Genomic DNA, 20,741 nt, shown 5'->3' with positions numbered 1-20,741 from the left:
TACCCAATCTTGGATGAAAGTGGGGGCCCCTCAGTTGTTAAATTAAAAATTTTGTTCCTTGGTTGCACTGGTCACCGTGCCTGATGGAACATGCCCCAAACCACAGGAAGCCCTACTGGACAGAAAGCAAGAGGCTTCCTACCTCCTTCCCCTGTGAATTCACAGCCAAGGTGCGTACAGAAGGCTCACCTCTTGCAAAAGAGACAGGAGGGTGGCCATGACAACAGCGGGAACTTGGCTCGGCAGCAGCAGCAAATCTGTGAGGAGAGCCTGGTTGGAGCCCAGTGTTGTCCCAAACTTGCCAGGCCCAGCCCTGCCCACACCTACCCCCCACCTAGCTCCTCACCTTCCCCTTCTTCAGACTGCTGAAGAGCTCCTTGTTCTGCAGGAACTTCTCCATCTCTGCCTTCACCAGCACACGGCGCACGTCCATCACCTCCTCTACCGTCAGAGCCAGGCTTTCCACGGGGTGGCTGAACTCCTGGGACAGGAGGCCTGTGGCATTGGTCTCAGGCTCTCAGGACATCTCCACAAGTTCCCCACTTCCCTGAGGACTTGGCATTTTCCTGGCCTCAGTCCAGGCAAGCTCCCCAGAACGCCCATGCCTGAGACTGTACTGCTCCTGGGATACTCCTATAGGCAGCTCTCTGACCTGGGCCCAACAACTCAACTGGCAGCCAGCCCCTCGATGACCTCATTGCTCACATAACCCTTCAGCACATCCCACCTATGTTCATGATGCTACCCAGACCTGAACCATCTGCCTCCAACCTTGTTGCTCACCTGAAAACACCCCAGGACAATCAAAGTCACCCAGAGTCCCCAGGCCCACTGCCTCCCTCCTGGAACCCCCACCAGAGTGCCCTCCTGCCCCCCACCTCACTCCTCCTAGAACCCCAACACCACTGCACCCCCTCCTGCCCCCAGCCTCCTGGAACCCCCAACCACCGCACCCCCTCCTCTTTCCCAGTGCTATCCATCCACTGCCACTCTGGGTCTGTTGGTCCGTTGGATGCTCCTGTCCACCTCGTCATAACCGCCTGGCCCTTTGGGCTGTCGTGGTGAGTATACCCTGTTCTGCCCCAGGAGAACAGTCCTGTGTTCTTAGCATAGAATTTGACTTCTCAAAGGGTCACTTCCTCTTCTATGAAGTAGGGTATTTCAGCTCCACTAAGAAGATGCAGTGTCTGGCACCAGAATCAAAATGTTAGCTACGAAGACCAGGTGGCATGGGAGGCACCAGAGGATGTGGAAGTGGATGGTGTTTGTGGTCAGATTTTCTCCTGTTTACACTTGTTGGTCAGCTGCTACTGTCTGGCATGGGGTGAATCTGGGACCTTGTGTTCTCTCCTCTCACCTGAAGCATCCAGGTCTCTTGGCTTCTGATTAGTGTTTCCTGTAGCCTGGTGGTGCTGTTTATATGTGAACAATTTCCCTCTAACCTTACAGATGTTACACTCACTGTACACATTGCCAAGAGATCTCAAGTTGGGTGCTCAACAGATTGGGTTGAGGCAAGGTCATCGCAGTTCAGGGGTTTGATAGCCAAGCCTCTTGGAAAGCTCTCGAGTCCTGAGCTGGAGAAAGACTCATGAGACTTGCTATTCAACACATGCCCCCTGATTGCTTGACATCCCTCCCTTCAAGAGGTGGTCCTGGGACTTCCCTGGTGGCCTAGAGGTTAAGAATCCACCTGCCAATGCAGGGAACAAGGCTTTGATCCCGAGTCCAGGAAGATCCCACATGCCACAGAGCCACTAGGCCCATGTGCTGCAACTGATGGGCCTGCACTCTGCGACTGCTGAAGCCCATGCACCTGGAGCCTGTGCTCTACAGCACGAGACGCCGCTGCAGTGAGAAGCCCTCACCCCACAGCCAGGGAGCAGCCTCTGCTCGCCGCAACTAGAAAAAGCTGGCATGCAGCAACAAAGACCCGGTAGAGCCAAAAATAAATAAAATAATAAAAAATAATAACATCTTTAATAAAGAATCCATCTTTAAAAAAGGGGGACAAGCCACAGGGCAACTAAGCCCTCACATCACGACTACTGGGCCCACTACTGTGCTCTGGAGCCTGCCCCACGACTAGAAAAGCCGCGTGCCGCAAGGAAAGACTCCGCATGATGCAAGGAGGATCCCGAGGGCAAGGAGGATCCCGAGGGCAGCAACCAAGACCCCACACAGCCAAATAAATAAACAAGACATAGTTCCCTAAGTAGGACTTAGTGACTGACTTGTATGGAATGGATAAGGTGGAATTGACAGTGTCAGTCCCGAGAATGCGTCATAAAGACACGGACTTCCCTCTGCTTCTCAGATGGCTCACTCAGGGGAGCCACCTCATGAGGGTGCTTCACCTGGGACGAGCTGGGGCCCCGCCCACAGCCAGGGGAGGAGTTTCCTAGGAAGGGTCTTCCAGCCCAGGTCAAGCCTCCAGGTGAGACGCAGCCCTGCCACTGCAGCCCCATGGAGGCCAGTTCCGGGCTCTGGACCCAGAAAGATGATGAGATGGTAACTGTGCTGTTGCAGCTGCTAAGTGAGGGGTGATTTTATATGTGGCCAGATTCCTAATACAGGACTCAAAGGGTAAAGCATGCCCTTCAGTTGGGGAGTATTACAGTAATATGACCTTGACTTTCCAAAGCCTTTGAACATCCGTTCTCACTTGAGCCTCTCGGTAAAACCTCAATGAATCAATAATGACAGCCACCCTCTGGACCCCCCTCCACATGCCAGCAAGGTGCCCTGTGGCCCTGCAGGCACTCCGTTTGGCTCAGGTCCAAGTGGGAGCCTCAAGATGTCAGCAATTGTTAGTTCTTCATGATTACAGGTCAGACAAAATTCACAGGTGAGGGAACTGCAGCACAGAGAGGGAAGGGCCCGGAGCCAGAGTTGAGACCTGAGAAAGTGCTGTCCAGTGTCACCATGCTGCCTTCTCATGTGCCCTGACCCTGAGAGTTGGGACTAGGCTGTGCCCTTAGCAAGGTCCTTCTCTGGCCTGGGCTGCAGTGCCCAGAAGGCCCAGGAGGTGGCAGCAAAGACCAACCTTCCCAGGCATCCACTGAGAGGGCCCCACCACTCCTGAGCCCACAAGGGGCACTCCCAGTCCCCTCTCGCTGTCCCCCACCCCGGCCACCCTGCACCACAGTGCTTCTGTCACTCACCAGCCACAGGTGACTGGCATCCGGGGCCGCGGAGGCCCCCTGCCTGTCCTCGACTGAGCTCATGTCACTGCGTGGTAGGGAGCTGGGGTCAGGCTGGGACTGGACACTGACGGGGAGGGAACCTGGAGGAAGAGACAGGGTTTGTCAGGACAACCCGCAGCAGCTCTGGTGTCGCAGGGCTGTGCTAGGCACGAAGCAGCAGCAGGTGGGATGGCAACCCCAGGCCTCAGCACTGTGGGACCAGCTAACCTAGAGTGGCCGGCTGACCGACGGGAAGGGACGGGGCTGTGACAAACCGCAGGGGACTAGTCCAGTCCAGAGTGGTGTGCATGCTCTCTGGGCCCCTTTCCACTGACAGGAAAGAAAAAGATAAGAACGGTCTGTCAATCCATCCATTGGTCCAGCTGTCTTTCTACAGACCAATATGGCAAAGTTAATATCTCTAGGTAAAAGAATTGTGAGGACTTTTCTGAAGTTTTACACTGGATATGGATTACTACTTTAGCAGAGTTTTAAAAGGTGGGGCGTGGCTGCCTGAAGTGATAAATGTCCCTCTGGCAGTGCAAGCTCCCTCTGGAGCAGCAGGACCTGCAGGAAGGCATCCAGGGAGGGAGAGGCCACGTACCTGGCTCCAGGGGGCTCGGCCTCCAGGACTGCATGCTGCCTGCTCGCGGCCGGGACAACTCCAGGCCTCCGGGGGGCTGAGGGGCCGGCTGCAGACCAGAGGTCACCTCACTCCGGAGCTGCACCAGGTCATGCTCAGAGAAAGAACGATCTCGCTTCAGCGTCCCCTCTCCGCACGGTGACTCTTCCTCCTGTGGACACATCAGCCCAGCAACACCCTGTCCACCCTCCTGTGGACAGTCCAGTCTAGCATCACCATGACTGCTCTGCCCCAGTGCCTCCTGCCTGTCCGTGGACCAAGGTGTGGGGTGCACAAACTGACAGCTATGCACTACCCTGGCCAGGGGAGACATGCTTCAGAAGCCAGCCCCTGGCCTGAGGTCCCTGGAAAGTCCTGGAGATGACAGGCCTGGGGTCACGTGGAGACAGCCCTCAGCCTGGTCTCCAGGGTCAGAGGGCAATGCAGCCAGGGTGGGGAGTCACGCTGGGACCTGTAAGCTTTGCACCTCCAAGTGTGGCTGCCCAGCCCAGGAGGACATGGCTCTCCATTTCATCCTTTTATGTGCTGAGGCAACAGTGGCTCAAGGCCACTGTCTCAGTCACCCTTGTGAGTGACCAAGATGGGAGAGGGTGCCTGAGCCCTGCCACGCTTGTCCCCAGTGTAGACGTAGCCCCACAGCAGGACACAGCTTCACAGCAGGGTGCAGACAGGACCCCGAGCAGAGGGCCCACAGCTGGATGCTGCACCCTGGCTGTGTTCAGTTCCCCAGAACCTCCTTCTCTTTCCTTCTTCTCCTCCCCTCCCACCCCCCCCTCCCCTCCCCCACCTCCTCCTCATGTCAGTCTCTCTTCAGGAACCTGTGGGCTCTGACCTCAGAAGTATTCATCTCTTCCATCTCAGCCAACGTAGGTGCCTTGAGCAGGACCCGGGGCCTCGGGCGCTGGGCGCTGCTCCCAACATCCGTGATGGACAGGTTGATGCAGGAAGTGGATTTGACGTCCCCAGAGCAGGCGTTAAGGATGCAGGGCAGAGAGCCGAACCCTGGGGGAGGCAGGAGGTGAGGCAGGAGGGACAGGACAGTGTGGGGGGAGATGAGGCGCAGGGGAGGGGTGTCCCGTGCTCACCCCGCTCGCCCCGGCCCTCCCAGCGCCTGCTCTCCACGGGGCGTAGCCTGCGTTCCTGCTTGATCTCCTCCAGGATCTTCTCGTGCAGAGTTCTCTGCTTCTGGGGTAAGGGGCGAAGCCTTCTCTCTGAGACCTGCAGGGGGTGTGGCAGCACCACGTTGGGGGCCAGTTCCCTGGAGGCCCTGCGTGCTCTGGCAGGCAGTGTCCCCAGAACCAACCTTCCAGACGCCCCGAAGGGCTGGTACCTGCTTCAGTGGAGGCCGGGAGCGGATGAAGTCCAGGATGAGTTCATGGGCATCTTTCTTCACTCTGGGAGGGATGTCCCCGTCAACCTGTGGGAGAGAAGGAGGGCAGCAAGGCTGAGGGACCGTCTGCTTGGGCTGCAGCCAAGAGAGGGGTTCCCCCAGCCTCCCCTCAGTGGCTGTGGCCTTCAAGACCTGACCTCCAGCTTTCCCTGCATCTCAGATTCTTTATGTTGAAATGCAGGTCGGTAGCTTTACCTCACAGGGTCTTCATAACAGTGAGATTAACTCACACGTTTAGATTCTCAGAGCGATGCTGGCACACCACGAGGCCCTGTGAGAGTTAAGTGGGACAATCCCACAGCCTCAGCTCCCACCCCTGGGCCCCTTCTCCCTGCCAATGTCACAGTGGGCCCCTGAAAGGACCATGAGGTGTATGACTCGAGGCCACGTTGACCGTTCCCACTGGACTCCTGGTTTAGTCACCAGCGCACCAAGCAGGGGCTCCGGCAGGCAGAGGGGCCTGAACATGTGACCTCTTTAACCCAGCCCGCCATGACCTTGGCGGCTCACCATGACCTTGCGCAGTTTGTAGTTCCTGGCACGGATGTCCTGCATGAGCATCTCGAAGGGGGTGAGCTGGAACTCTGTGGGCAGGGGGTTGAACTCCTGCTCCTGCACCTTCTTCAGCTTCACCCCATGGCGGAGCTCCCGCATGAGCTGGACCCAGAGGCGGGCCTAAGTCCACGAGAAGAGAGAAATGGCTCTTAGCCCTGGGCGGGGCTCCGGGCCTGTGCCCCGTCTGTGCCCTGGTGGGGGTGGGGGGCACGTGTCTTACCCAGTCTGTGCGCCTCAGGCTATCCAGCTCCACAAGGGGCTTCTCTGCCTGCGGTTCATCCTCCCGGAACCTCTGCAGCATCTGTTAAGTCCGGGAGAAACGAGAGAACAGGAGTGGTGGTGCTGGTTGGCCCCCTGGGGATGCTTCTGCACCACGTGGGCATTTTGGACAAGGCTTTGGGGCACAGAAAGGTATCTGAGGGAACCAAGCCATCAGTCTTAGAACCACATGGAAACACTCATGTCCTGCTGGCTATCAGAGGCCACTCCTCCAGTGCAAGGGCGGGGGGAAGCATGACCCTTGCAGCAACCCCTGGCTGCAGCAGAACCCACAGCCTCCTCACACTGACCCACACTCCTCCACGGGGCCCCCATCCTCCACGATGCAGGCATGAGGCCCTCCCACATCTGGGAAGGGCTCCAGACTGCCGCTTACAGGGCACATCCACCCTCGTGGAACACCACGGCCACTTCTGTGCATGTCATCCCATCTGGAGTCTACAGTCATCTGCTTCTTTGTTTTCTGAATGGTTGGCTCCATGAGGTCAGAACCATGTTTTCAGCTTTGGGGTTGTTTTAAATCTGGCTCCCAGCACTGTGTGACACATGCTAGGTCTTAAGCATTGGTTGAGTGAATAAATGAATCAGTAAGTGGATAGTTGGATGGGTGGATGGATGGGCAAGAGGGCGAGTCACTTAGCAGGCCCCAAAGTCATACAGATGTATTTCACGAACTGGGAAAAACGCCACCAGCAAGGTGAGGGCCCAGGAAGGATGTTGGGAATGCTCAGGGAGCTGTTTTCTGCTGAGAATTTGTGAAGAGGCTGCTAGGTTCATTGCCCTGGATCTTAGCAGCAGCGGGAGCTCTGCTCTCACTGGCTCTCCACGCTGGAGGAGCATCTGCCTTTAGCACACAGCCTCTGCCACCCCATCCCCTAGGTCGAACAGAACCAGTCACCCCGGCTTCCCTCCCAAGCCACTTGCCAAACTGCCCTGGGATGCTCTAGAAAACTCAGCCAAGTTTCTGGAAGCACAAGGTGTGTGGTTCTAAAAATAGAGCTGGGTGTGACCTGTGTCTCTGTGGATAAAGGGCAGGAAGGTGGGTCTCCTGTCCTTTCTGGAGCAGCTCTACTGCCTCTGAGCAGGCTGTTTCTGCTCCCAATGCCAGCCCAGCCACACACTGCCAGTAGCCCACTTCTCACTGCCTCCTCCAGTCCCCTGACTTCTCCTGGGTCAACTGCTTGAAGTCTAGAGCTGTTTACACCTAAAGAAAGAGCTTTTACTGCCTGGGCAAGGAACTGACCTTAGCAACAGCCAGGCAACTGAAAATCATTAGGATCCTTAGTGCCACACAGGAGCACGAGGAGACAAGTAAAAGACCCCAAAGAAGGAAAAACAGAAGCCCAAAAGGCTCCTCAGGAGAATGGAATGGAAAACCCATCTGTCTCCTTCTCAAACTCAAGGAAAAGAAATGCTTTCCAAGGAGGAGCCGGTTAGTGGTGACCTTGAAGAGACAGCTGGCTGTGGAGTTCCTCCCAAGAGGAAGAAATCTTTCCCCAAAAAGGAACCACACAGTGACCCTGAAGAGTCAGGAAACAGGAGGCCAGGAGGTCCTCGAGAAAAAGAGGAACTTGTCTTCCAGGGAGGATTCACTCAGCAGTGGACCTGAAGAGGCTGCTACAGCAAGAGCAGCGGCTCCAAGAAGACAATGCTCTGAAGGCCATCTCGGGAAAACCAGAATGGACATCTCCCTAGTGGGGCGTAAGTTTCAGACACAATCCCCACCCATCCTCTAGAGTCCAGTCAAAACAAAAGGAAAAGCAGACAAGAATTAGGGGCAGCTACAATTAAAGCACTGGCAGGATATCTCTGAGATGCTGAGCAGGGGTGGGAAGGAAGACAAAGGACCGGGCTGGGGGGCAGCGGGTGGGCAGAGGGACCACACACTTTGGGCTACAAGTGGGCTGCAGACGAGGCCAAGTGACCCAAGCAGCATCTGACCTGTCCTGCACTAGATCCCAGGCCCCTGGTCAGAAAAACCCTGAGAGTCTGCTCAGGCCCAGGCCTAGGGAAGCTGGGCAGGAAGGAGACACACGCCAACAAAGGGTCAGGGTAAAATCAGGGACCAGCATCAGTTAATTCCAAAAGTACCTCCTGACCTCTCCAAAGTCTCCATTTTTCTCCTCATCTGTGAAATGCTGGTGGAAGGCAGGGGTCCCTGTGGGCTGTGACCCCCATTTCAAAGAAACACCTCCGTTCTCTCCAAGGGAGAGGCTGTGAGAGTTGAGCAAAGACTGTCACCTCCTGACTTTGAGACCATGAAGCGGCAGAACAGCTGTGGGGAGAATGGCAGCCGGGAGCCAGTCAAGCCCTTCTGCTCCGTACTAGCTGTGACCTGGGGTGAGAACACGACCTCTTAGCGCCTCCAGCTGCTCAACTGGGAAATGGGTGAAAACCACCATGGGGGTGGGGGTGGTGGCGGTTTGTGGGTGGAGAGGAATGTGGGACTGTCATCCAGGGACAAACACCTGGACGAGTGACCCCTCACTGAACTGCCCACCTCCCCAAAGCTCCAACATGCTGGCACCTCTGCTCCCTGTTTTCAGAAGGAACCAGCTCTGGGGCAGGAGACCTGGAGACACAGTCCCTTTTGCAGATGTAAACACGAGGACCAGTGAAGCTAAGGACTGACTTGGAGACAACACGAGTGAGGTCATGGGGAAAAACACCAGTTTGTGAATTTCTGGTCCCTCCTGTGCAAAGCCAGGTAAGCAGGACACTGAGGATTAAGCTAAAACCTACAAAGTGTTCAGGACCGTCTGGCACAGAGTAGACACCCACTGTGGACAGACGGAGGAACAGAAGGAACTGCGTGTGGAGGCGCCTCCGGGACCCCACCCCTCGCTCGCCCGGCCCCACCTACCACCCTCCACTCCGGGCAAATCCTTGGCCCTGCAGCCTGGGCCGCTCCCTCAGCTCACCTCCTTGGCTTCCCGGACCCTGGCGAGGAAGGCGCGCAGTTCCAGCGTCTCCACGAAGAGCGCGCGGCACACGGCCTGGTAGTGGGTCTGGGCGCCCCGGGGCTCGGTCAGGCGCGCGGCACACAGGCGCATAGCCTGCGCGAAGGTGCGCACCGTGCGGGGGCCGCCCTCTGCCTCCTCTTCCTCCTCGGGACCCCCGTATCCTTCGTCAGCCGTCCCGCCACCGCCGTCGTCATCGCAGTCGCTGTTGGCCATGAGGTCGATGAGCCGCTCCAGCTGCGGGCTGAGCTCGCGCTCCTCGTGCTCGGCCAGCCCCCAGTCCAGCGCGCGGTAGATGGCGAAGCCCAGCGACTGCACCACCTGCGGGACAGGGCCCTGCTGTTAGGCCAGGGCAGGGCGGGCACACAAGGCAGAGGTGGGGGGTGGGATGGGGGTGGGCTGCGTTCTAGCCGCCGCAGGAGGTCACCATCGCGTGGGTTCTACTGGTGAAATGGGATAGCAGCTGTCCTCTGAGGGGTGCACCACCGCCCCCACCCGGGAAATACGGTGCTCCCCAGCAGCACAGCCACCGTGGAAAACTGCGTGGCAGGTTCTTATAATCAAGACAACGCTTTACCGCTGGACTGCAGCTCCTCTGGGGGCGAGGTGGGGGCGGTGTTCACCAAGAGAGGAAAACCGGAAATCCCTGTAGGGGAATCCACAAAGGTCGGGTCCCAAGTAGGGTGGTGATCCGAGGGATACTAGTCAGCCGTGCACAGCCCTGAACCCCCAGCACCGCCCAGAGCCAGGACTCTAGAGCTCTAAACAAGCCAGAAGCAGTCCACAGCCACAGAGGGCAGGCCCCTGGCTCCCGGGGTAGGGGGGGGGTGCGGGGGCGGGGAAGCATGTTGGGAAAGGTGTGTGTGGTGGTCTCACACCAGTCAGAGCTTACTAGATGTACAGTTTACCCGCAATAAAAGTGTTTAGAGAAAGACAGAGAGGCAACCTAAGGAAGCATTAGCTTTTCATGTGCAATGACAGTATGTTTTAAATCAGAGGAGAAAGGCTAGCTTATTCAATAAATGCTGCTGCAGTAATTGCTTAGTGACACATATAAAGCTTGACACTGGAACTCACAATGAGACCCCTCAAGTATTTTCAGCTGCATGTAAATTTCAATGTATGTGAATTTAACCTGAAAGAGAAAAACCTAAAAAATAATTGTACCTGTATTGGGAGAGGGGGTGGGGTCACCAGCAGGCAGGTAGTGGGGGGGCGCTGCAGGGAATAGGTGAGTCCTTTGCTGTTGGAGCCTTGTGTGGGGCCACTATGCTATTCTGCTGGCTTTGCATAAGCTCAAAATTCTTTCTCCACAACAAGGTTTTAAAAAGCGGATTAGCACATTAGAGATGAGTCCTGCACACCTCTTAACTCTGCTTTTGGTGTTACTTAGCCCCTAGGTAATTGAGCTTTTAGGGACCACCATTAGCATTTCGGATCCAGGTTCTGTACCGTGTGCCCCACAGCCTTGGGTCTGCTCGAGGGAGGCACCGGGGAAGCACTTCAACGCCAGCCCGTGGCACACAGCAAGAAGAATGAGGAAGCTGCTTCCAGCGCTCACAGCACTGCGTGTTTGTGTTTGAAAGGGCGTTAATGGTTTCCTGTCACGACTCAGTACAAGAGATACACACACCCCAAAATGACAACAGCTCTTTGCCACTAGTCTCAAGACTCTCACAGGTGGGGCAAACATTGGTCACCTGCCTGCCACAGGCAGGGGGACCGTGCTGGCCTGGGGGTGGGGTCAGCCTGCAGCCTGTGCCCTGACCTCGTGCCCCTGGACGGAGCCACACCCTTGCCAGGCATGTGCAGGCCACCCGGCCTCTGGACCTCTCTGGTCTCTCCTCTGTTTCCCATGATGTCACCCCCAGACCCCGAGGGAAGGGGTCAGAGCAGAGCTGAAGGGAAGTGTGACAGTCAGTGCTGGGCAGATGGCGGGGCACAAGAACAGCCCTTCTCTGTCCACAGAAGCACCTCCCAAGATGCCCTGAGTCTGGAGGGGCTTAGGGGGGGTCTGCCTGGCTCGAGGATGCCTGGGGAAGGTGAGGCCCTGTGGGAGCGAAGTTCCAGTGAAAGTCAATAACGCTCCCAGCCTGGAGGCACCTTATCTCTGCCTCAGGAGGTGAGGACCAGTTGGGCTACAAGTCACACCCCAGAATCAGGAGTCAAAGGGCCTGCTCTGGCCAGTGGAGTCCCTGGGGCAGCCCCTTGGGACTGCTGGGTGGGCAAGGACCTCATTTTACACAAGTTCCCATCGGTCCTTTCTTAGCCCAGAGGGAGGTGCAGGAAGAAGACAGAGATGAGCTTCCCTAGTGGCTCAGGGGTAAAGACTCTGCCTGCCAATGCAGGAGACGTGGCAGGTTCGATCCCTGGTCTGGGCAGATCCCATGTGCTGCAGAGCAGCTAAGCCCAAGTGGCACAGCTACTGAGCCTGTGCTTTCGAGCCCAGGCTCCACAACAAAAGAAGTCACCGCAATGAGAAGCCCATGAAGCACAACAAAGAGTAGCTCCCATTCTCCACAACCAGAGAAAAGCCCACGCATCAATAAAGACCCAGCGCAGCCAAAAATAAACGAATAAAATCACTTTTACAAAAAAGCAGAGTGAACTCCACCTCACCCCAGCTTTGTCCCATAGCCCCCACTGACCCCAGGGTGACCCTCTCTCTCAGAAGGAGACTGCTCTACCCCTCGGGCCGGGCAGGCAGGAGGCCTAGCACCAAAGCTTCCTGGCTCCAGTGCAGCACACAGCGCCCCTGTTGGGCCTGCCTCCCCTGGTTCTGGTCTCTGGCCTGTGCTGGCTTCACATCAGTGAAAGGGTTAACTCCACTGCAAGCCTCTAGAGAGCCGCCCCAGACCCAGACACTGGAGAGACCACTGGCTTCCCCACAGGGAAAAGTCTAGGCAGAACCCCGAGCCCCCCTGCCTCTGGCAGTGTGGGCACCAAGCAGCTGAGGCCCCGGGACCACCGTGAGGCACTGAAGGGCGGGAATGAGAATCTCCGCAACCAGGCCAGGAGGCTGTCCTGACCGACTTCCTGGGGCCCCCACGTCGATTCCTGAGCCTATATACAAAGTTCTTTGTAAGTGTTTTCAAGACTGATGACAGTAGGGAACACAAGTGGAACAGGGTGGGGAACACAAATTCACTTGGGGCGGTGGGGCAGGGCAGCCTGGCAGCAGGAGCCGCGCACAGCAGTGAGATGGACGCGTCCTGAAACAGGGCTAGGCTTTTCTTACTCAGGTTCCAGGACGCTGGGTAGCACGCGCTCACAACCCCTGGGAACTCGTGTTGTATAAACAGCAGGGCATCCGCCCGGCCAGAGGATGTACTTTATCACTGACACAATTAAGAATTGCCAGCATGCGGTGACTAGAAAAAGTCAGAAAACTTTGGGATGGTTTTATCATTGTTGGTAAAAATCCTCCGTGACAGACCAATGGGTTTCCCTTGTGGCTGAGACAGTAAAGAATTTGCCTGCAATGCAGGAGACCGGGTTTGATCCCTGGGTCAGGAAGATCCCCTGGAGGGGGGGCACGGCAACCCACTCCAGTATTTTTGCCTGGGAAATCCCACGGACAGAGGACCCTGGTGGGCTACAGTCCATGGGGTCGCAAAGGACTGGCCATGACTGAATGACTTTCACTTTCACAGCAGACCAACGGCGGTGCCCACCCCCTTTCTATAACACTGTGTTTAACATATAAATACATATTTACACAAAACCACTTTTTATAAAGCAGTGAAATAAATATCAAATTCAGGACAAAGCACCTGGGGGCAGGCAGATGGGACAGGAGACACAGATAAAGGTCCCAGGGATGAGGTACTGGGGGGAGCTCAGGGACACAGGGGATGGGCTGCTTTTCCTGTTTGTCCCCCAGCCCCACACCTCTCCAACGCTCTGACCAGGGAGACCACATCACCTTTGCCCCCTCTTCCCTCTGGTCAGCGGGAGGCACCTCCAGGAGCCAGGGGGTCACCGGGGAGACCCCACGTTTCAGACCCCCGAGTCTACCCCCTCCACTGTGTGTACGGGCTTCCCCACCCTGCCTGTTTTCAGGCATCGTCTCCCCACAAGCCCTTCCACTAAGCCACTGAGCACTTATCCACATCCTGCCTCAGAGGAACAACTGTACAACTGTTGTTGTTCAGTCGCTCAGTCATGTCCAGCTCTTTGTGACCCCATGGACTACAGCATGCCAGGCTTCACTATCTCCCGGTCCTTCTAGAAGCACAACTGTATGTGCTTCTAATTTACAGCATACAACACACCTAACTGTTACTTCGGATCAAGTACATTTAAATTTTGTTTTTAAAGTACCTGGGCTTCCGAGCTGGCCGGTGACACCATTGTTGTGGGCTCTGCAAGAGAAGAGAAGCAGCAGTCAAGACAAGCTTAAGCATCCCCTAGGCCAGCCCCCCACCTACCCCCCAGGAACACACAGCGCATCTCCCAAGATCTCCACCAGAAACCAGGGCACCGAGCTATCAGTCACTAGATGGACACTGATAAGACCCAGCTCTGCACCAGATGCCAGGAGAGCCATGTGGTCCTGCCCTGGGGCAGATGGTCCCGCCCTGCACAGCGGTCACACCCCAAAGTGACCACTCAGACAGGAGCAGCCTACAGGGCCTCGAAGCCCATCCCGCCCCCTGGGGAAGCAGGCATGGGGCAAGAGTGAAAGGGGAGAGGAAGGGTCAAGGGGGCAGCTCAGGTCAGCCAGGCCTGAGGAAAGGCCTCACAGTAGGAAGCGGCATACCCCCAACTCAGAGTCAGATGAGAAAACTGGGTGCCGTGGGGAGCCATGCAACCCCAAATCAGAGTCAGAAGAGAAACCCGGGTGCAGGGGGGAGCCATGCACTCCCAAACCAGTTGGATGAGAAAGTCGGGTGCAGTGGGGAGGGCAGGCTCTGCTCCAGGGTTCCCAGCAGCCATATGGGTGAGTTGCCATCTGGCTGCACCTCTGGCACTGGGGATTTCTCCCCAGACTGTCAGCACCTCAGCCAGACACACAGGGTGCCCAGGTGCTGAATTTGGCTGTGGGTATTTTATTATTAAACATAGCACTGAGCTGGCATGTTTATAAGCACTTGCACAGCCAGTGTACAGCCTGGGAGATCAATGGTCCTGGTACCCATTTCACAGATAAGGAAACAAAGGCTCTAGGGGATAAGCTTATGTGCCCCGAGGTATCACAGCTAGTAAGTGGTGGTGCTGGCTGCGGCCAGGCTGGGGGACCCCAGAATCTGTGCTCCAGTCACTACCTGAGCCACCCTCCAGCCTTCTAAGAGACCAGGCTGGAAAGACAGGAAACCCACCTCCTTCCACAGCCTTGCTTGAATAAAGCACACAGAGCTGTGGGAGGGTATGAATTTCAGCTGCCTTAATTGAGGTGGATAAAAACACAAACCATGACATTCTCCGCTGAGTGAACCTGCTAACTCTGCAAATATTTTCCAAATGCCATCAAGAGACAGGAAGATTGCCAGGGATAAAGGGAGTTTGCATAGGGCTGAGCCATGAAAACACTTTCCCATTAAAACACTGCACTCCCAACATTAGTGGCATTGATGGAATAGTGAGCACCTGGGCACATATCTTGGCCTTATTGAGGGTTCAGTAAAAAGTCTGTAGTTGTGAAGGACAGGGACCATGGAAAGTGGGAGAAATGGAGGGGCCGGGGCCCCGAGTTACCTTGCTATAAAGGGGGAGGGGGCAGCCAACCCTTCAAACTCTTTATAAACCCAGTATGGTGTGGAGGTTGAGTTTGCACCAACCCAACTGTATTTAAAGTCACACAGGCTTGGGGAACCTTTGGGCTGTGCAGAGCAAGGAGCCCTGCAGTGGTCCCTTGCCCAGTGCTTTGCTGCAAAGTTCAGGGCCACGGCTCCCTCTGCACAGATAAGGAAGCTGGAGCTTAGAGACAGAGAGGGTTTACCAAGATCACACAGCTAAGGAATGGTGGTGCTGGGAGCCCCACCAGGCACAGTAAGACTCTGGGTGCACCCTCCAGAGCCCCCGGAACACCTGGAGTCGACATAACTTTGACAGAAGCTTGACATAACAAGCTGCTCACCTGGCATCCTGCACACTAGCTCATACTTATTTACAAACCAACTGCTCCCTGGGGAAAAGCAGAGAGACGGAGATAAACGCAAGCCTCTACTGATGCACGGTGAGGTGGGAGCTAGACGCAGCCACCTGGTTTCCCTGGCATCCTCACCACCCATACCCCAAAGGACACCCTCTCCGATATGTGCTGGGGTGGAAAATTGTTTTGGTTTCTTCTGGGAAACAACAAAAGACAAGAATTCAAGAAGTGAGGGCGTTTTCTTTGAGATGACCCTGTTATAGTACAGGAAACAGGTTTCATTTGTGGGAGAGAACTCTGTGAGGACTCTGCAGTCTGGAATCCCGGGGGCGGTGCCTCCCTGTGCCCAGTAGGGGGTGGTGGGATGGGGTGCCTGCCGGGCAGCCTCTCCCCCTTCTGCAGGGCTGGGGCTGAGGAGCACTGTGGTGAGTAAGGACCCTGGTGTCCTGCCTCCCTGACCGCAGGGAACAGGGGGACGTGGACGCAGTGCCCTGCAAGGATGCTGGGGAAGGGGGGTGGTGATCGTCCGCTGATGACGTCCTCTGGGCTTGGGGTCAGCACAGGAAGGAGCCTTGGACTCCGCTCTCCACTCCTCACTTCTTCACTCGAGAGAGGAGCTGGTGAAAGCAAGATGCCACCTGAAGCCAAGAGGAGACACGTGCTCCAAACCCAGAAGCTGTCTGTTCAGCGCAGGGGTCAAAGGCGCCTTGTGTTTGCGGTGTGTCCTTCCTCCTCCAGTTCATTTCTGCCATAAACTCACACATCACCATGGGTGTGGCTTCCTACCCAGCAGCAAGGCCCAGGAAGCGAGTCAAGCCCCAGGGAGATCCAAGACAGAAACCTGTCTCAGGTTCCAGACGGAGGTTCAGTTGTTACTCAGGTGACCTTAAGGCAAAGGGATTATCATGGCTTTACAAGGGTAAATTTGTAGTAAGCAGTAAGTTTGTGTAACTTGCTCCCTTGGTAGCTCTGATTTTTTAAACCACTTCACTTGGTTGCATTCTCCAATCCCTGGGGAAAATACTCGAGTGGACACCCACGAACTTGGCACTCACTGAACAGGGGGATTCCTGGTGGAGTTGAGGCAGTGATGTGCACAGGTGCCCTGAGCTCAGCACAGCCTCCTCGATGCCTGGGTGAGGTGCACACGGGGCATGTGAGCAGCACCTCCCCAAGGCCAGCATGTCCCAAGGCTCCACAGACACCCACATGACCTCTGGGGAAGCTGCTAGCAAAGCCCCATTCCACAGAGACTGAAACTGAAGCACCGAGAGTCCTAAGTAACTTCCCAAGGTCAGGCAAGGGGTGGGCGCAAGCCAGCCAAGCCCACTCCCAAGCCCTGCCCCCACGTCTCCCTGCGGGTGACTGCATGGCTGCTCTGTCTTCCTGAACCTCAGTTTCCTTGTCTGTATGATGGGCGCATAGCCCTGCCTTCCTGTCAGAGGTGTGAATGAGACAGTGGGCTGCGGACTGCAGAGCAAGCCCCCATCTCCCTCGATGACGAGGTGGAGCCGCTGCAGCCCCACACCATGTCTTCCTGGGTGACCCTCAGAGGAGAAAAGGGCCTGGGTGGGGGGAGCTGGGGGACCGCCAGGGTGGGTGGCACCAGCAGCTTTGGAGAGGACCAAGAAGTAGGAGACAAGAGCCACATGGGAAAGCCCTGGCTGCTCTGTTCAGGATGTGTGCTGTCTTCCAGGGGGAGCATCCCAGCTCTGCAGCCATCCCAAGTTCTCCCCACATCACTGCACAACCCCCTGTGAGGAAGGCCATTTAAAAGATACAGGCAACCCTGGTCACTTAGGAGGCCACCTGCCAGAGGCCCAGCAAGTCACATGAGGGCTCAGAGCCCACAGGACACACAGGGCTGCCCTGAACACTGGGGGTCCCACTTCAGCTTCCGGGAGCGGACACCCTGGGCCAGGAGAAACATGAAAAGGTGCCTCTCATGGGAAGGGGCAGCCCCACTTACACACACAGTGCCAGCAGCACAGAAACGCAGCAGCGGTGGCGGCGACAGCACCGCGTGTCCACGTGCCCATGTTTCTGTGTGCCCGTGTGTGTGTCCATGTGTCTGCTGTGTGCACAGGTCTTTGGGCCCAGGGTGGACACAGGCTTCACACTAACATTCCCTCATTAGTCCCCCTCTGTCCCCGGGCACGTGCCACTCTCACCCCAGTTTATGTGGGAGGAAAGGGGGCCCCTAAACTTCAGCTAACCCTAACTCCAGCTGCTGGGCTGGAGATAAAGAGGTGAAGCACGGAGGTCATGACACAGGGCCGCCAAGGAGGTAAACTGGAAAGGTCTTGCCTCCAGGTAGCGGTGGGTGGCAAGGGGACAGGTGCCGGTGTCTGGGGGGTGGCAGAGGGGCTGCAGAACTACAGGCAGAAAAGGAGGGAGGGCTACAGATGCAGGTGTGACCTGGTGGACGGGCCACGTGAGGCACCCGGGCGTGCAGAATGGGTCCTGTGAAAAATTTTAGCATCAAAACTGACAAAAAAAAACACCAAACATGGAAAAGTAGGGCAGTGTGTGGATTCATATAAGAACAGAGAAGGTGGTGAAAGGAGGCACAGCCCTGTGACAGCCCCGCATCCACCCTCCGCCTGCCCAGGGATTTCAGGGTGGAGAGCCTGTGTGAAGAGAAGGTATGTCTGTTTCCCCTGCAGATGTTGGCTTGGCAGGCAGGTCTCAGGCAGCCAAGTGTCACTTTGAGAGCAGCCAGTGTCCTGCAGGATCTGTCCTGGAGGCATCAGGTGGACAAATGCCACTGAAACTGTCCCAGGGTCACTGACCACGACCACGCTGCATGGAAAGAGTGAGCTTTCTCAGGGAATGGTCAGCACATATGCTGCCTGATAGAGTTTCTTGCCTTAATTTAAAAAAACCCAAAACCTTTGCCTATCAGGAAGTTTTAATAATAGCCTCCTAAAAATAACTTCACTTAACATGGTTTTTCATTTTCCCCACTTGAAGAAGGGGGGCTTCCAAGCAGTTATGAAGAAGTTGAGATTAAGAAGTTTACTCAAGTCAGCTTTTCCCAAGTAGCAGAAAGTGGGAAGTATTCCTGCTCATGTCCTAAGATAATACTGTTCATCCTCCCCAGGTAAAGTTGTTTGGTTGTTGAATTTTTTTTTTTTTTTCTTTTGGATCAAACCTGTGCCCCCTGCAATGAAATCCTGGAGTCTCAACCACTGGACCACTGGGGAAGTACCTGGTTGTTGCTTTCTTTACCATTACCTTAAACACTGACTTAATGCCTAGCTTTACCAGAACTTCATGAGGGGGGCTGGGAACTGAGGGCCCATGTGACCTTTTTCCTGATGGCTATTACAGCACACTTCTTGCAGTGAATCCACTGAAAGAAACACCCAAGTCCCAGAGAAATGCTGGGTTAGCTACCTACAGGAGACAGTCGGCCTAAAGTTTCAGCTGATTGACGAAAGCTCGACAAGGACAGAAAAGAAACTTCAGGGTAGTCTATTTCTCATGCTTATGGACAGAAACCAAAGATCGTATTTAATGGAAAATGAAATTGGGCTCCTGTGTCACAGGCCAGTACAGGTCAGTGCTTCTGGGTCTGCAGGGACCAGGAAGAAGGGGCTGAAGAGGGGGTGGGCAGGAGAGGTGGACAGGTCCAGAAGACCACCACCCCAGAGGATGGCCATCGTGGTCCATGTGGACAATACTGACTCCTCTACAAAGAGAAGCCCTCAGTTCTAGCCACCTGCCAGGACTGGCAGCAGACCACTTACTACTCTCCCCCTCAGTTCCCCACCTTTTAAATCAGAGGGTCAGACCAGGCAGGCCCTTACAGTCCTGTTCTGCGGTGGCAGAAGCCAGTCCCTGGGTTATGTTGTTTGTCCCCAGGGATGAGCAGGGGCACAGGGAAGGTCTTTCAAGGAGGAAATACAGTTGTGAGAGAAAAGCTCTTTGTGAACATACAGACTCCAGGGCCCACAGGTGAGACGAGGCCACCCTGTCCCATGTTCTGAGCCCACCTGTGAGGACGGTGTACACAGGCACTGAGGGCATCTGTGCTGAATCCAGATCCTAACCCTTCCTGTGTGACAGGTAAGCCTGAGCCTCAGATTACCTGCGTGCAGAATGGAAACAGTACCATTTGAGTCCAGTTCTTATTATTTTCTCTTGTCAAATATATTAGAGCTTTTTGTGCAAATAGAGCAACTCTCAAATATCACCCAGCTGCGGTGTTAGGGAGGTGGGAACAGGGCACACAGATGAGATGGGAGCTTGTGGAAGAATATTGAGGGTCGAGGAGTGGCAAGCATTCAGAAGACTGCCTGGTTATCAAAGGAACTGTCCTACTGGCTAGCTTTGGCCTGGCCCATCGCATGGATTTCTGCAAACCCACCTCTCCAGCACACACAGCCGGCCGGTGTACTTCCCCAGGTATATCCCTTTTAGGGGTAGTGTGCTCGGCACCAGCACCCTGGTTCTCCAGGGAAGAAAACTTTTTTCTTAAAGAGGCTAAAAATCACTTAAACTCACCATTCTCCAAGGATTTCAAATATCTTTCAAGGGCTTCATTGTTGAATATTGCTCATGGTTAAGAGCCGAACACTAAGCAAGCTGTTCCTCAAATCTTACATTTTCCTTCCTCTATTAAATCGGCAGACCCACAAAAAACAGCCCAAGCAAAACACGTTTCCTTTCTTGCCTAAATACCAGTCCAACAACGATCCACACCATCAGTCACTGGGTGGGACCGACTCCCAGAGCAGAAGGAAGCAGACCGGGTGGGGAGAGCGGGCAGGAGAGGCAGAGTCCGGTCTCCCTGCGGAACGTCCTCAGCCAAGGAGCCAAAGCTCCTCTCCTCTCCAGCCAGCACTGGCCATGATGGTAAGATGGGTTCCAGGTGTGTGTGTGCGTATTGGCGGAGGTGGGGCGTGGGGCGGGGGGCGGCCCGAGGGGCAGAGGTCCGAGCTCCAGCGGAGAGTTGCGGGGCTCCCAACCCAGAAAAGGGAGAGGGGGAGGAGGGCCTTCCACCCCGGTAGAGAAGCCGGAGGAGGGCCCTCAGTGCGGCAGAGGGGGCGCGGAAGTGGGAGAGGTCAGCGGGTCTCGCAGAGAGAAGGCGCGGCAAAGGGGGCGCCGGGTCCGAGGCCAGGTCCGGCAGAGGGAGGGACGGAGGGTCGCAGCCCCTCCCCGCCGCGGGCACCGCCCCCCGCCCCGTCGCGCCCCCGTCCCCGTCCTCACCCGCCGCACCGGACTCCCGCCGCGCGCTGACCGAGCCGTCTCTGCGCAGGAGGATGTCCGCGGTGTCCCGGATGCGCCGCCGGCCGCCCGGCGCGCCCCGCAGCCCGCGGCAGCACTGGAAGCACACGGCCCACGCCTGCTCCTCGTTGATGGGCTGCTCGTACGCCTTCAGCACCTCCTCCAGGGACAGCTCCCACGGCTCGGAGCGCCCCGCGCCCCCGGCCCGCTCGCCCGCGGCCGCGTCGCCGCTGGAGCTGCCGGCCCGGGCCATGGCCGCCCCATCATCGCCGCCTGCGCGCCCGGCCGGTTTCCATAACAGCCGCGCCGGGGCCGGCGCGCCCGCGAAGCGCGGGGGGCGGATCCCGCGCAGCCGGCCGCTGCTTTGTCATCGCCCGGCCCCGCCCAGCGCGAGCGGCCGCAG

General features: G+C 56.4%; 2 protein-coding genes and 2 long non-coding RNA genes across 26 annotated transcripts in view; 3 read left to right on the top strand and 1 right to left on the bottom strand.

Moving 5' to 3' along the window:
• The window catches only part of LOC147353121 (uncharacterized), a 10,412-nt gene extending 8,425 nt beyond the window's left edge, over positions 1-1,987 (top strand). Inside the window, exons 3-4 of one of the 3 annotated variants that reach the window (XR_015145417.1) lie at positions 971-1,061; positions 1,706-1,987. This is a non-coding gene — a long non-coding RNA (uncharacterized LOC147353121). Of the gene's footprint in view, positions 1-388; positions 528-970; positions 1,062-1,449 lie in introns of those variants that run through there. The other 2 variants (XR_015145415.1, XR_015145414.1) reach the window with 2 other exon arrangements.
• The window catches only part of SPIRE2 (spire type actin nucleation factor 2), a 26,854-nt gene extending 6,186 nt beyond the window's left edge, over positions 1-20,668 (bottom strand). For 5 of the 21 annotated variants that reach the window (XR_015145389.1, XR_015145387.1, XM_086350407.1 and 2 more), the window contains exons 1-13: positions 20,321-20,668; positions 13,336-13,376; positions 8,974-9,333; positions 5,994-6,074; positions 5,729-5,893; positions 5,159-5,245; positions 4,914-5,046; positions 4,661-4,830; positions 3,790-3,979; positions 3,414-3,515; positions 3,165-3,286; positions 347-481; positions 190-257 (exon numbers count right to left, since the gene is read on the bottom strand). Coding sequence is in view for 13 of the 21 variants with exons in the window: in XM_086350407.1 (XP_086206533.1) it covers positions 190-257; positions 347-481; positions 3,165-3,286; positions 3,414-3,515; positions 3,790-3,979; positions 4,661-4,830; positions 4,914-5,046; positions 5,159-5,245; positions 5,729-5,893; positions 5,994-6,074; positions 8,974-9,333; positions 13,336-13,376; positions 20,321-20,591 (1,925 nt within the window). In the remaining 8 variants the exon portion in view is untranslated. Of the gene's footprint in view, positions 1-142; positions 258-346; positions 482-2,713; positions 2,858-3,164; positions 3,287-3,413; positions 3,516-3,789; positions 3,980-4,660; positions 4,831-4,913; positions 5,047-5,158; positions 5,246-5,728; positions 5,894-5,993; positions 6,075-8,973; positions 9,334-9,589; positions 9,648-13,335; positions 13,377-20,320 lie in introns of those variants that run through there. The other 16 variants (XR_015145392.1, XR_015145391.1, XM_086350411.1 and 13 more) reach the window with 7 other exon arrangements.
• Positions 6,070-10,560, top strand: LOC147353120 (uncharacterized). Its single transcript, XR_015145419.1, has 3 exons — positions 6,070-7,753; positions 8,260-8,392; positions 8,599-10,560. It is a non-coding gene; the product is annotated as an uncharacterized LOC147353120 (long non-coding RNA).
• FANCA (FA complementation group A) overlaps positions 20,605-20,741 on the top strand; it is a 46,726-nt gene continuing 46,589 nt past the window's right edge. The window contains exon 1 of the mRNA XM_086350406.1: positions 20,605-20,741. The gene's annotated coding sequence lies outside the window, so the exon portion shown is untranslated.

This window comes from Bos grunniens, chromosome 18, assembly GCF_055505025.1.
Source record: "Bos grunniens cultivar Pamir isolate PY7600 chromosome 18, Bosgru_T2T1.0, whole genome shotgun sequence".
Classification (NCBI taxonomy): Eukaryota; Metazoa; Chordata; class Mammalia; order Artiodactyla; family Bovidae; genus Bos; species Bos grunniens.
This window is presented reverse-complemented; position numbering and strand designations above follow the sequence as displayed.